General features: G+C 38.3%; 2 protein-coding genes across 9 annotated transcripts; one reads left to right on the top strand and one right to left on the bottom strand.

Annotated features, from left to right (window-relative positions):
• The first annotated feature begins 646 nt into the window (after positions 1-646).
• Positions 647-5,786, top strand: LOC133121957 (zinc finger protein 271-like). Of its 8 annotated transcripts, none has more exons than XR_009708059.1 (4): positions 647-915; positions 2,307-3,192; positions 3,332-3,712; positions 3,920-5,786. XR_009708059.1 is itself a non-coding variant. In XM_061231563.1 (4 exons), the coding sequence occupies exons 2-3, from the start codon at positions 2,352-2,354 to the stop codon at positions 3,421-3,423; spliced, it is 933 nt and encodes a 310-aa protein (XP_061087547.1). In that variant the 5' UTR covers positions 647-915; positions 2,307-2,351; the 3' UTR covers positions 3,424-3,447; positions 3,920-5,786. The 8 variants fall into 8 exon arrangements, 7 of the variants coding, with proteins under 7 accessions (XP_061087547.1, XP_061087546.1, XP_061087545.1 ...); XM_061231563.1 differs by having other exon boundaries at positions 3,332-3,447; XM_061231561.1 differs by having other exon boundaries at positions 660-915.
• Positions 5,787-8,757: 2,971 nt separating this feature from the next.
• On the bottom strand, positions 8,758-14,921 carry LOC133121850 (reticulocalbin-1-like). The gene is made up of 8 exons (XM_061231358.1): positions 14,853-14,921; positions 13,748-13,975; positions 13,325-13,518; positions 12,998-13,170; positions 12,788-12,848; positions 12,596-12,687; positions 11,843-11,950; positions 8,758-10,864 (listed from the first exon to the last, which is right to left on the bottom strand). Exons 2-8 carry the CDS (start codon positions 13,963-13,965, stop codon positions 10,757-10,759), a joined length of 954 nt encoding a protein of 317 aa, XP_061087342.1. The 5' UTR covers positions 13,966-13,975; positions 14,853-14,921; the 3' UTR covers positions 8,758-10,756.
• Positions 14,922-15,405: the final 484 nt, after the last annotated feature.

Raw genomic sequence — 15,405 nt, 5'->3', positions numbered from 1 at the left:
TCTTTGAATAGCCTGGATACCACTCCATCGCCACCATGTGGCAAAGGCAAGAACTGCACCAAGGGGAAATTTGTTGTTAGACTACTTTATCATTACTAGCTATATTGTTTATTCTTTTATTTTTCTGTTACTTTTTGACATGATTACATCACACATACATATTGAAAAATAAAATACTATTAAAATATCTGAAGCAGTCATTTATTTTTGTTTTTTTTAAAGTTTAAAAGCAAGTTTCAAGAACAAAACGATGTGGTTAGGAATATTTAAACTATATTGCTGCATGGCAGAATAAAAATGAGATAAATAACAAAATAATGTTTGCACATCTATCCTTTATTTTGCTGTGTCTCAGGCAGTGTTCAGATGCAGTAATCCTTCCAAATTGATCACATGATACAATGACTTCATATATCGATATACACTGGTTATATTGAACTTGTAAAATATAGGCATACCATTTATAGTGTCCTGTAAATCTTGGTTTTGTTCATTAGAAAACATTAAGCATAAGTTGATTGTATCATGTAATTAAGAAGGGCTATCAACTATCCTGCTAAACGTGTTTGGCCTACTCACAGCTTGGAATGCAGCTGGTTGTGGTCCCCACACGCCCGTGCTTATTTGTTTGGGTCAGCAAGGAAGGGTTTCAACTTGTATGGTTGATTGGATACCTGCACCTTCATGTGTGCAAGCTACAGTATAGTCTACCAAAGCAAAGCGGCACGTCTTAGCTGGTTAACTGAAAAATTAAAAGGTGGCAGTTAGCAGCAGGTGCTTCAGAGCATGTGTGCTAGTAAGTGCTGTCCAAAATGGATGACATTGCAAAACTGTTGCATCTACAATTTGGCATTCCTAATGCGAAGGCAAAGAGGAACGGGGATGGAAAAAATAAGAAACTACAAAACACAGAAGGTATTTCCTGATGATACACATAATATAATACAACTACCAATGGAAGTGATTTCAGTTAAGGTAGGGCTGACTGTTAACACTTACTATAATCTGGGCCATACGATACAACAAAATACATTTTACCTGAACAATGCAATAATTTGTGTCACACTCTATGGTCACACTTGGCAAAGGCTCAATTCATAGCACTGCAGTGTTCAGCTATCAAAGATGAGTTATTAAATGCACAGAGTAAATGCAAAACATCGGCATAAAACTTTTAACATGTATACTAATCTGATAATTATGTGATGGAACGGATTATTACAAAATTAAAAACATCAGATACATAATACATAAGATTCTTACGCGTTTTAAGAAGTTTAAATCTTTGCTTCTGAATTCACATTGTTCGGATATAATTTCTTTGTGGTTTTGTTTAGTTAACAGTTAACCGACATATTATTCATAAAACGGAACCCTTAATCATAGCTTCATGGTAACAGAAGACCTAGAAAGGTGACGGACCACTATCCAATCACGCTAAGAGGAAATGTAACGTTATAGCTACAGCTGCTATAATCCAGCTATCTGAATTTAGAAAAATATAACTGGACGAATTGGCAAGCTAACGTCATAGTATACAAAGGTAACCATTAATCTAAAGTTGTGAAAGATTCAGTTAAAACTATAGAGGCAAATGAGTTCATTGATAAACTCCGAAGAAATTAAAGGGAAAAAAGTATTGTTCGTTGAGAGCTCCAGACAGAATACACAGAGGGCTTCAGTTTAGGGATCTTGACCTGCATTAGTGGTTTGCAAGCATGCTAGAAAACCAGGTGACTGGTATTATAACGTTAGTACAGCTAACACAGTGCTAAATGAAAACGACGACAAATTAGCGACACAATTAATTGATTTCATACACTCATATGGTCGCCCTGTAATTATGCGATCGAGAATAGCTTTTATCTAGCTAGCGACCTAACGCTAGCTATTTTACTTTGCTAATAGCTAACGGTAGCTAGCGTCAGTTTTCAAAAAAATTTCACAAAACCTTCACCCATAACTTAGAGCTGTCTGGGAAGCTTGATGTCTTTAGCAGCCTAGCTACATGTGTAACTAAAATATGTTTCAAATACCTCAATTTCTATTGTTTCTATTATAATCTTTCTGTAACTAGCTAGCTAGCTCATCTGTCAGTCCAGAATTGTTTACACTAATTACTTAAACTAAATTGTTTAGGTTTAGCTAGCTTGATGTATGATTCTATAGCAACGGTTTTAACTGCGTGACACTCCTGATTAATATTCAGTGTTTGCTGTGGTTATCCTCATTGTCCTGTACGGTGGAACAGTTGAGTAATTAGTACTTGTTATGTAAGTTTTAATAATGCATTTTCTGTCTAACAGTGGGAGCGTGTATTGAAGAAAATTATTCTGGAATATTAGGAAAAAATGGAACTGGTTCACATCAAAGAAGAACCTTTTGAATATGAATTGGGATTGGGAGTAGAAAAACTATTTGAAGGAAACTCCAAACTGGGTTCTGTTGAAAGAAATCAGGAAAGCAGCGTATTAGAATTCCAGAAAAGAAACAGGCTTGGATTTCAGTCCAGACCAAGAGTTGGCTTTACAAGGAAAAGATTGCTCCGTTTATCAAAGCATTTGGATGAAGAGGAACCAAGAGGAATTGTGCAGAATAGTAAAATGTGCCAAAAGAATTATGTCACATTCATTAAAAGTAGATGCCATGATGAGAATATCCAAGGTCCTTGTAAGAGCGGTAGTGCTTTACTGAGCAAAGATACTGATTGTGATGTTGGCATTAACAAGCGCACCAACACCACCATTGTGAAAGAGAAAGTTAAACAAAAATCTGATATAAACATAACTTGCAAAGATTCTAAAAGCATCTCTGACCATAAGGTTAACTGCGACCAAAGTGATCATTTGAACTCTGGTGGTGAAATTAACCATTCAGGTGGTAACAGTCCCATTAACTGTGAGAACCTAAACCCAGAACTAAATACAGAAACTGCTCTGGAGATTGTAGTTAATCCTGCATTTGACAGCTCACAGATCATTGCAGTCAAAATAAAAGAGGAAGAATATAATAGTGGATTTGAAGCGGAGGAACAAACGGGAGAGGAAATGTCTAGGAACAAAAATGAAGAAATCGCTATTCTCCCCACCGTCCCCAAATATGGGCGAAGAGACAAGATCTATCCATGTTTAGTTTGTGGTAAAGTTTTTGACAGATCTTATAATTTGAAGCAGCACAGTAGGGTCCACACAGGTGAGAAGCCATACAGTTGTCCACTCTGTCTTAAAACATTCACCCAGTTAGGATCTCTTAATAAACACAAGCATAGCCACAGTGGTGACAAACCATTTCTTTGTGCCATCTGTCTTAAGACCTTTGCCAATTCCTACAGTTTCAAACGACACCAGCAATTACATGCTGGAGAGCGACCATGCTTCCTGTGCACCATCTGTGGGAAGAGTGTCAGTACAGAGGGAAGTCTAAAAAAGCACCAGAGAACCCATACTGGTGAGAAATTGTACTGTTGTACGTGGTGTGATATGACATTCAGTCAATCAGGGGACCACAAAAAACACCAGCAGATACATGCAAGAGGGGGGCTGTATCACTGCATTGAGTGCAAAAAGACTTTCAGTCAGGAAGAAAACATGAAATCACACCTGTGTGTTTTGCCCCCTGGACAATATTCCCAATGTGGTGAGCACTTTTATACTGGTAATACTTTGAAAGGTCATCCTAAGGATCACTGTGGACAGCCAGTGAGAGGGAAGAGGTAAGAATGGAGATTGTGTACAGTGTATGTGATGTGAAGCTGATTACCTTGGCTACCCTTTCTATAGAAAAATAGTGTTCTCAAAATAGTATTTCATGGCACTGGAATTGTGAGGGCATAGCCACTCAAGGTACAGTCCCTTGAGATATGTTTGGTTCTTAAAGTCTGCATGCCTTAACACTTTTTTTGTATGTTCAATCTAAACAGTAAGGCACGTGAAAACTTGGACGGGGACTTGGGAAACGACTCACCATTCGCAGTTTTGTCCATCCAAATTAAAGAAGAAGATATGGGAGCAGAGGAAGAACTGTTTGAAACTGAAAAGTCAGATTTTGATGAGGCTGGAAAACATACTAGAGCTCTAATGCCTGCTTCAGAAAAGCCTCAAAATAACTTTTTTGGAAAATTACAAACCTGTCAGACACAGTCTGTGTGTACTGAAATAGAGTGGCTAACTCCTCAAACTCAGTATCCATCAGTATCAAAATGCAAATCACCAAAACATAGTCACAGTACTGATTCACTGCCTCTGAGGTCACACTCCCCACCCTTAGACAAGCCCTATATTGATATCCCCAACTCTATGCGTCTTTCCCCTGTCAGGCCTACCTCCAGCTCACAACCTAACTCAACTTCCCTCTGCTTCAAACAGAGGTCTTCCCCTGATATGCCCCTTTCCCCGGTGCATGGTTGTCAGTCACCTTCCCCTTCTTCTAACAAACTCTTAACTTCTTCCCTCTGCTCGCCTGATAAAATACACACACCCTCCTCATTTCCCACTACAGCTGTAACTCCTCTCTCTACAATGGTCAGGTCCTTCCCCCAGCCTTCCTCACACCCCCCAAAGCCGCACCCTTGCCCGTCGTGTCACAAATCTTTTTCCTGTGTGAAAAACCTGCGCAAACACCAGAGAATCCACTCTGGACGCGGAGTGTTTACCTGTCCCACATGTCCACTCAGTTTCCTGGCTGAGGGCAACCTCGTAACACACATGAGGGTACACACGGGTGAACGTCCTTTCTTGTGTAAAAATTGCCCAAAAACATTTATGAGGAAGTCTGACTTAAAAACACACTCAAAACTGCACTCTGGTCAGAACCTTTTCACATGCTCTTACTGTGCTAAGTTCTATACTTCTAATAATGACTTGAAAAGGCATTTGCTGGTTCACACTGGGGAAAAGCCATACAGCTGCCCGTGCTGCTCTAAGAGATTTAGACAGTGGGGTCATGTAAAGGTACACATGCGTGTCCACACAGGAGAGAGACCTTACTGCTGTTCACAATGTGGAAAGAGCTTCAGCACTGGCTCCAGCCTAAAACTCCACCAGCGCATTCATACAGGAGAGAAACCCTATTGCTGTACTCAGTGTAGCCGACTTTTCACCAGACTTTCTCACCTGAGATTGCATCTGCATACGCATACAAAGTGGGAAGGAAGGAACAATGGAACATCTGTGACTGCACCATTAGTGGAAAAGGAGTGACTCATTTAAATAAAAATCTATTCCACTGTTGGATGCAATGTATTTTAAGGACTGAAGTCTATGTTGGGGTAGGCACATTCTGTCCAAAGACTGCATTTTCTGTCAGCAGTCACTTGAGAGCTAGTAGCAAGAGACTCTTTTGTCTCTTCATAACCTTGGGGAACCACAGGCCTGACTTTTGATATATCCCTTACAGCACAGGTGTCAAACTCCAGTCCTGGAGGGCCGTAGTGTCTGCTGGTTTTTGGGGTGTTCTGGGTTCATTCAAGTCATTGATTGGTTAAAGTATCCACCCGCCTTGTTCCCAAGGCCTTAATTTGCCTTAATTGGCAGCTGATTGAAAGGAAACCACAAAAAACCGCAGACACTGCGGCCCCCTGGGGATTCAGTTTGACACCCCTGCCTTACAGTGTGTTTTAGTATACTCTACTGTAGTGAGCCATACTTGCACTACGTTGTAATGTTGAATCCTACTATAGCTAGTTTTATTAATGGTTTGTCTCCATACACAATCAGAAGTTAAGAACTGAGTGGTTTTAGGAATGGGTGATATGCCTTTTTCTGAATAAACTGAAAGAATGAACAAAACATTGAAACAAAGTGTAATTGTTGTGCTGTGCTATGCATGATAAACTGCTGTGGAAATGTCATGGGATGATGAAAAGAAAGAAAGAAAAGTTTCTAAGCCTTTGCACTTGCGCTGCGTTGACCCTGAAGCAAGATTTCTATTTAGTGTCTGTGTTCTATCCAAGTTTTGTACAGTATAATAAGATTGGTTAAGTGCCCTGATGCATGCATCTGTGCTTGCCCTATGTATGCATCTGTGATTGCATTTGGGTCATTCTGTGAAAAATCAACCACAGGTGTGGGGGGTGACCACTCCAATTTTGCTCATACTTTGTGTGAATGTTCTTTGTACACTCAGTGAGCACTTTATTTGGTATTTTTCTAGACTTCTACTGCTGTATCCTGTCCACTTAAGAGTTATTATGCGTTGTGTGTTCAGAGATGCTCTCCTGCATGTGACTATTGTAATGTGTGGTTATTTGCGTTACTGTCACCTTCCTGTCAGCTTTGACTAGTCTGGCCATTCTCCTCTGACGTTTCTCATTAACAACGTGTTTCTGTCTACAGAACTACTGCTCACTGGATTTTTTCGTTTTTTTTTTTTTGCACCATTCATTGCAAACTAGAGACCAGTGTGCATGAAAATCTTAGGAGATCAGCGGTTTCTGAGATACTCAAACCAATTCTTTATTAACCACTTTATTAGGTAGACCTGTACAGTAAACTTCTTAATGCAAATATGTAATCAGCCAATCAGGAAGAGGTGCAGCTGTTTTTGAGACTAAATGTCAGAATGGGGAAGAAATGTGATCTAAGTGACTTTTACCATGGAATGATTGTTGGTGCCAGACAGGGTGGTTTGAGTATCGGAAATAGCTGATCTCCTGGGAAACAAAAAACTTCCAGTGAATAGCAGTTCTGTGGGCGGAAACACCTTGTTAATGAGAGAGGTCCGAGGAGAATGGCTGGACTGGTCAAAGACAGGAAGGTGACCATAATGCAAATAACCACACAATACAACAGTGGTATGTGGAAGAGCATCTCTGAAGACTTAAGTAAAAAAAAAGGTCTAATAAAGTGCTCACTGAATGTATTGGTACTAGCTGTCTCCTGTACTATTTGTCTAGTATAAAATAGACATTGGTTTGCAGATGAATAGGTTGTGATTGCACATGATGTTTGGAAGCTGGATGGACATACCTATCAGCTTTCTGGTCTGCAATAGACATAAAAGGGATAAATGTTCCACAATGCCTCATTCACACAATGCAGAATAATGAATTGGACAAGCTCCAAGGAGTTCCTGCATACAGCCAGGGATATGAATACTGGGGCATGTTTTCCCTAGTGGTGCATTTTAAATTTAGTTGAGCTTTCTTAATGGTATGCCTGCATGAGGACATACAGTACAGATACTGAGCAGTGTGTTTACCTTTCCACGCTTGGTGGGCTTGTTTCACAGGAAGCAATGTTACATACAGTGGTATTGGTAATGTTACTGTGACATCAAGTTCACCATAAGGTATTGGATACTTATGTTGGCTGCATAACTGAGATGTAACATTGCCTGAGATCAAAGCTCTGACCATGCCATATTTTGTCAAATGAATGTTTTGCAACAATCCAAAAGCTATTTGTATTGTCTTGTTTGAAATTGTGTGACATCACAGCTATTTTAACTGGATAGGTAAACAAAAGACAGGGTGTGTTTCTACAGAATAGCGCCTTGCAGGTATTGTATGCTCCTGGGATTTTTTTTTTCTTTTTTTTTTACATTTCAGTTCCGCTTGCGTGAACCCGGCCCTCCAAACCTACTCTGGGTGATAGAAATGTCTCAAAATGCAGTTATTGCAATGTCTCAAATGTCTCAAAATGCAATTATTCTGATGCAATGTGGTGATTGCCAATACATTACCAAATGGGGGAAGATATTTTAAGTTAAAAATTAGGTTCACATCCACAGTCAAGACAGTATTTCTGCCCTAGGTGTTGCACCTTTTTTTGTTATATATTTTCCGTTTGTTCAAACAGAATGAACACCACTTGTCAAAACAACTTGCGCAACTCATTACTGAAGAATGGCTGATGTACTTCCCTCCACCCTTCTTATGGTGACGAACCACAGAATCTAAAAAACCGTAAACGTAGTAATGTTGACCGCCTGCATTGCAATGGAAGGTGAGAACACAATGCTGGAATCTGGGTACCTCATCACATTGGAATCAGATCAGTACTCCTGGACACTATGGTACTCTGATGTCAAGTATTATACCAACACATTTTTCTCGTGGAGAATGTCAAGTTCAGGATGATTGCTGATTCAGTTCAAAGACAAGGTTGTGATGTTACGACCTTGGAAGGAGACATGAGCTCATAGTGGGTAACTGGGTGAGGTGGAGTCTCAGTAGAATAATAAATGCAGGAGAACACAAGTAATGGCAGACCCATGTGGTTTTGAGGGGCTGTGGTTGCTCAGCACTAGCATACACATTCACCCACCAGATGGCACACTGAATCCAGAGCCAATTTAAATGTTTGGTAATATAACCATTGACTGTAGTGTCTAGTACAATGAAAACAATACTGCAGTACAATAAAAATGTAAATTTATAATAACGGAACAAAATGAGACAATTGTCTAAATGCAGTTTGCATACCGTGTAATAGGCCAGTTATAACTAAAATAGGTTACAATAATAAATGACTGGTAGTTCCTAGCACACTTAGGGCCTGTTTTACTAAGACCTTTAGCACATGCAACGCTAATAACCAACGATAGGTGCTGAACAAATATGTCCATGACCACTCAGTCATGTTATTGGTTTTATGTATTCTAAAAGGTTTGCATATGCTAAAGATTTGAGTAAATCGGGCCCTAAGGCATGATGTCATGTCTGGTATGCCATATACTTTTTTATCACACTTATATAATTTATATCAGTAGTTATAATTGGAACAGTAAATTGTCACATTAAAAAATAAATGGCAATGATAACGAGAAAATACAATGTCTTTATTAGAATGTGAATGATGAAATTACGTCAGCCATTGTCATTCCAAAAAAGCAATGATCCTTTGGTATTTTGATTTAAATAGTGGAATTTACCCTTTGACCTACTGGTTTCTTATTCATTGTAATTCCTTTCCATGTAGAGAATGTAGATTTAAAAAGAAATAACATTCTTCTCTTTCCTCTGTCTCTCTAATATAGAAAATGTAAACTTTTTCACTTTGTCTTATTTATAAAAGGTCTTATCTACAATCTCTCCCACCAACAAATCCTTGAAAATTTCTATCTATCTTCAATAATTCTGAAGGTATGGCTGGTTTTAAAATACCCCTGTCGAAAACTGTGTTCATGACAGTATAAATACCACCCTAAACCCAGTTCTCATCATAGCTGAAGTGGTACTGTGGAATGCTTGGTAAATTATGGTAAACAACGGCATATAACGAAAGTATTAATATGGCAGAAATTTATATTTACAGAATACTGTTTTGGGGCAAGTGCATCATGTAAGAAAAAAATGTGGTATTCCAAAAGAAAAATACATCACATGAAATTATACAATAAGATATAAAATTCAGACAGAATTATAATATGCCTCGTTGAAAATATATGGAATATTGACAGTCTACGTACATTGTAGTGTGAAGCAAAGTTTAGTTAAAGGTACAATAGTTAATTTTGGTCTCCTAACGGTCAAGAGAGGAATTGCAATCACAGACAACCTGAAAGCACAACAATGTTTATGCTTCCCACAGTCCATGAATATAATGCGAAATATAAATCGTTATTATACAGTTCAGTGTTCTCGTGCACTGTTTTGCACTGACAGTGACAAACGCAACAGAGCCTGCCGTCTTTTCGTAGTGTTCTAGTAAAAAAATGTTCGCTGAGCAGGTGACTTTATGAGATCTTGACTTTGGTGTGCTACACAACACTATTTATTGTGTTCACTTTAGCTAACCAAATATATTGTGAGCAAGCAAGTTATTTGGCTGCGTAACTTGCTGGCTATATAACTAAGATATGATAACCTACCACAAACGATGCAACTGCAACTTACAGTTTGAGAGAAATAAAGGTTGACGGATGATTGAACACGTAAAGAGACAAAAGGAATGTGTAGCTGCCCAAATTGCACTCCAGCCAAGCGATCACTGAAAGTCTGTATACTATTGCTTATCTAGTTAGTAAACAATACCAGTTCACTATAACAAGTAAATGAGCTATTACTAGTTAGCTTCCTGAATGTACAAATATCCACCTGAAGCACACTTGTGCAATCGCTACTATGTTCCTATTGCCTATATTTTGTCGTAAGTGGATATTTGTAAATTCTTCAAGCTAACTATAGCTAATTTGCTTGTTGCTACCGAAAAAAACCCCCAGCATTTTTTTATAACTAGATATGTACTCTTCGCTTGGCTGTGGGAGTTAGAACCATGTTTCAACCAATGAGCTTTAATTGTTGTACAGCTGTACAATGTTTTGATACATTTGACGGCCCGACAAATGTACACTTTAAAACCTGAATTTAAGGACTATAAACACAGGCAGAGGGTGAGTCAACATGTCAGTGAGCCTTTTTCAACGATAGGAAGGGATTTACAATGGTCTTGCGACAATGTTTCAACACAAAAATCCTACCTATTGTACCTTTAAGAATGAATGAAGAATTATTTTACAAAGTAGTGAGGTTCATTGCAAGTATCTTCTGCTTTCTTATATAATTCTCATAATATTGTAGGAACTGAAGTCAATTTAGATGCTTTCCTACAATCATTATCACAGCCATGCAAAAATGTCTCAAGTTATGGTATTATGTAACAGTAACAATTATTTATAAAATCTCAGCTTAATGTTTACCATAATTTACAATCACTCTAATACTCGTTTTCAGCAGGAAACTCATAAACTTTGCACCCTACCCTTCCAGCCCTCCAAAAATTATAAACCAATTCCCTGCCCAAGCCCTCAGGTGACATCAGAGCTCATCATGTTTCTTAGTGAGGTCCTCTCCATAATTGGTTGCTTGGCTTCCAACAAACATGTTCCAGTTTTCCAAAATCTCCTTCTTGGTAAGTCTTTCATCCTGCTCAGCCAATCATAGAACAAACAAGAGCATTGAGATCACAAAAGCATTTATAGAGAGAGAGAAAGAGAGAGAAAGATAAATGTAGGTCATTAGAAAAATGATCAATCAAAACCAATTAATCAGTCACAGCAAAAGTTTTAAGCTACTTTCTTGTTATTAACTATGGCAACTGTAAATACACAACTTAGTCAAATGAAGTTCTGATCATATCCAATATATTTCATGTGACATGCCATGCAATTATCTCTCTTAAACATTACATATCACAAGCCCTGTGCTTTCAGTGAGTACAATACAGTTGTATTTCAGGCTCCCGTCACCTAAATAATGATACATTCTTCAAGAATTACCTGTTCAGCACTCACAATCACCTCAGTGCTTTACTTGAATCATCTCAATTAATCATTTAATTATTAATTACAGTTCCCTCCAAAAGTATTGGAACAAGAATTGACCTTGCTGTTCCAATACTTTTGGAGGGGACTGTACATGTTGATGTGCACTGATAATGGCATATTCAGTGGAAAAACACTGCTTATGTGATGTTTTTAAGGATTGACATTGTGAATTTGCCGTTTGTGGTAATACCTTATACCCACATTTTGCTGTCTAACATATATAGTTACTCTTCACATTTCTTAGATTACACCAGGCTCATTATGACTGGACTTCCTTTGACTTCCCCAAAATGACCTTGTTCTTCAACTATGGCAGCTACCACAGACATTTTTTTTGAAGATTTTTATTGAACTTCAGGTTACCCTATCCAGTTGCTGGAAGTGCAAGGCCCAACATGGGACATTAAGACATTATGCAGAATGGTTAGTTGGCTTCTTTATCAAAACTTTTGGCTTGGGAGATACCAACCATGCTGATGAATCTCATTTTGTATTGTAATCTCATACCAGTGAGTGTTGCTTCACTGGTATGACGTTATGAGTTACATGGGTGAATTAAGTGAAAAGGTAAGTGTACCTTGTCTGTGTCTGTCTCGTGAATGAGATGTTTCGCTTCATTGTCCGCATGGTCAATCTCTCCTGGGAGGATCCACTGACTCACCTCAGCAGCATCTAGGGACCCATCCTGACAAAAATAATGGTGTTGTGACAACTACCTCTGTTCCCTGCTACGTCACACAGATACATCCCTTTATGTCTTTTCACTTCTTTCTCAGCATGCTGCATTTGTGGCAACATTGAATGTTATATGAATGGGTATCTTGCGTTACCAAGAGTGAATTCAACTGGCCCTAGGAACGCAGTGGCTATAAACTATTTACTATTGTAATAAGTAAGGATTCAAAAACAATTAAAAAAGATTTCCATTCTTCCTTCCTTTCTATAATGAAAACCTACTAAACTGAAAAATGCAGCAACGTATTAAATTAAAATTTATGCTGAAGGTGTTATAACACAAGATGAGCATATTATAATATACAGTAGCATGGTGACAGTGTAGAAAAATGATTTGGGACTTGGCCTTGTAACTATACAATCCTAAACCCAGCCCTGAAGTGGGCTTTATTCCCAGGTGCTGTTGTGACCTTGTGCAAGGTACTTAACCTCAAATTGCTCCTGTAAAATATCCAGCTGTATAAATGGTCTATATTACAGGACAAAATGTCAGCTGTGCAAACTGCTGTGGACATAAACAGCTTAATTTATACATTTATAAAAAATTTTCATACTTATTTTTATTACTGCACTTTTGTATACAAATCAGAAATACCTTGTTTACATCTCTGAACTCTACAAAATGCTTTTTCTCAGTTTGAACCCAGTCTGGTTCACTCTCCCCATTCTCTGGAGCGTACATGTCACCTAAAAGAAATGAAAATAATTTTTTTATAGCAAATTAAGAAATTGCATATTTTCATCAACCTGTAGATATAGGACAGAAAGCAAGAGTAATGTGTCTTGCCTATATATTCTTGCACGTCAATCAGCCCATCGCCATTCTTGTCAATGTCCTCTATTGTCTCCTGTAGAGGAAAATGCACTATTTTTTATTAAAACATTTTCATTTATTCTCTCACTGGCATTGGTTTGCATATATTATGCCAGTGAAATTGAACTGTGAAGTCCAGTCAGGTTATCTACATGACCAACATCATCACTTTCTTTTACTCACCGCCACCACAACTTTCTTCATGTGATCAAACTCTTCTGGATGCAAGAAGGCTGTAAACTCCTCCTTGGTTGCTATGCCATCACCATTGACATCGGCACCTTTAAATCTCTTTTCATCCCTGGCCAACATGGCCTTGTAGCTGGCCTTGTCATCAACGTCATCAAACTCTTCATCTGAAAAATGGTCATACTGTTAATGTGAATTTCTAAAATTACACTGAAGGTAAATGGATTCATTTAACTGTACACACTCTTTCACACTAATTTTGGGAACTCTTTGCTCCCTTCTGTCCAGTGGAACTGTTCTCCGTTACATCCACATACTCACTCAAGTAATAGCCATAGGTTGTGTTCTTGTACTCTTCCCAGGCGACCAGTCCATCCTTGTTGAGGTCATACTCATTCCAGTGCTTGTTCACATTCTCCTCGATGTATCTCCTCTGTCTGTGTTTGATCCAATAGTGTAGCTCTCCATGGTTGATGTAACCATCACCATTTGTGTCGATGCGATGCACTATTTTCCTTCCAGAGAACAGAGGAATAAGATTAAATGGACCATGCATGGAATTTACAGTGCATACAGGGCTGTTAGGGGAACAGGAAAATAAAATATGTCATACAGTATATATGTCTACTGTATATTTGGATAAAGTTATCCAATTATGATGATTATTATTTTTATCGTAGTGTATCGTGGTATACAATTTGAGGCATAGTGCACTATGGTAACAGAAGAACAGAGCAATTTTACCCCAGCCTCTCTTTGCTCTCCTCAGGACTCAGCTGATCAAAGGTCTTTGCGTCCTCTTTCCCAAGAAAAGCCTCATGGTCATACTGGTAGCCCTGTTTGTCATCATGTGCGTGGTCACTCAGGTCACCGTGGCGATGCACACGCTTCTCTTGTGTGGGCACGGCAACAGTCAGAGCCAGACAGATTGGCACTGTCCATAGTAACTGCATCAGCACCATCGTTGCTCTTCTGCAAAAGTAGCACACAGCAGTACTGCACTGTATATCACAGTGATGTATGACTACCATTCAATTAAATGGATGATCAATTTTTCGAATATTATGGTTTCCAATAGTACAGAGTTACATTGCGAGAGCTGTAAAGAAAACTCTCAATCAACCGTTTGCGCTAGCTGGGTAATTTGCTAATCTCGTTGTAGATCTTATTGTAGCGTTTTAATAAGCTACTGTCACTTTGTGAACATGATGAGCCACCCTAAATTATATTAGCTAGCAAGCCCTCAGTGTAATCGTTTAAACTTAATTTTATAATTTCACTGAAATTATGACATACAGACAACTCGGTGCTACACATAGACTCACATAGACTCACTCACTAATGTGTATGTGTATCTCAGTTGCTGAAAAAATAATTACAATCATTTTATTTTGATTACAATCATTTCGAGGTGTGAGGACAATCAAGGTTGTAGGCCTACAATTAAGTCCTGGGTTTCTGTGTTTTACGAATTAATCAAAGATTATAGTCAAGATATAACATTCCGTTTCCCTATCCAAGTAAAACTAAGAACAGCTTACATTTTTACCCGTTATGTTTCTGTGATTTATCTCTGTATAGATAAAAAGTGTACCTCGTTATTTGTTACAGCGATCAGCATCCATAAAACAATTCGATACAATCAGTCGGTAAACTTTCATTATTTTCTTTATCGCAGAAGGCAAAAGCAAAACTTTAACTGCTGTAAAAACTTTATCAGTAACATGTAAACACCCATTAGACCTGTGGGTAATGTCTAACAATTAAAGCAATTGTTTGTTCGGAATGTATACGTTAAACTTATTTACTCTATTTATAATAATAAAAAATAATAATAAAAACTGCTTACCTGTTTTTCTTCTGAAAAACTTCTTCATGCTGAGCTGGCAACGCGTTCTTTTTAAATTGTACTGTAGGGAAGGCGGTCCCATCGCTTTCCTTAACCAATAGAAAACAGTGTACGAGATATTATAGCCGAAGGACTGTAAAGAAGGGGGCTGCGCTGAGCAAGACACGATTTTCGATTGGTTTTGAAACGCCACGTTGACACGCGGACGAGCAGGGAGCGACGCCATCCCTGGGGCGCGCATGAAACAATCTAGAAAATAGAAACAGTACATTTTGGTTATGCTTAGGCCAGATTAATGATAATGCTTACTCACTCAGTCGTGTGACAGTTTTGCAGTCGTGTGTTTGTCTCTAAAATCTTTGGTAAACAAGAAAAACTATGTTAATTTAGCTCAAATATATATTCACAAGAGGAAATGGCCTTAGATAAACTGTTCTAACAATAGCTGCAGACAATGATAAATCATTACTGCATATGCCTTCTACATAACTACAGTGCAAAAAGTTAGTTTAATAATTTAATAGCTGTGTTATTGTTCAAATGCAGTTGCTTT

The sequence above is a fragment of the Conger conger genome, chromosome 2 (assembly GCF_963514075.1).
Source record: "Conger conger chromosome 2, fConCon1.1, whole genome shotgun sequence".
NCBI classification, from domain to species: Eukaryota; Metazoa; Chordata; class Actinopteri; order Anguilliformes; family Congridae; genus Conger; species Conger conger.
The sequence above is the reverse complement of the archived record's forward strand: the minus strand, read 5'-3'. Positions and strand labels throughout refer to the sequence as shown.

Bases quoted from the DNA above. Each gene is read 5' to 3' on its own strand.
- LOC133121957 (XM_061231557.1), top strand. From the start codon at position 2,352: ATGGAACTGGTTCACATCAAAGAAGAACCTTTTGAATATGAATTGGGA. The intron at 3,713-3,919 runs GTAAGAATGGAG...CAATCTAAACAG, and splicing joins CAGCCAGTGAGAGGGAAGAG to TAAGGCACGTGAAAACTTGG.
- LOC133121850 (XM_061231358.1), bottom strand. From the start codon at position 13,965: ATGGTGCTGATGCAGTTACTATGGACAGTGCCAATCTGTCTGGCTCTG. The intron at 13,519-13,747 runs GTAAAATTGCTC...GTTCTCTGGAAG, and splicing joins GAGAGCAAAGAGAGGCTGGG to GAAAATAGTGCATCGCATCG. The intron at 13,171-13,324 runs GTGAGTATGTGG...ACCATTTTTCAG, and splicing joins AACCTATGGCTATTACTTGA to ATGAAGAGTTTGATGACGTT.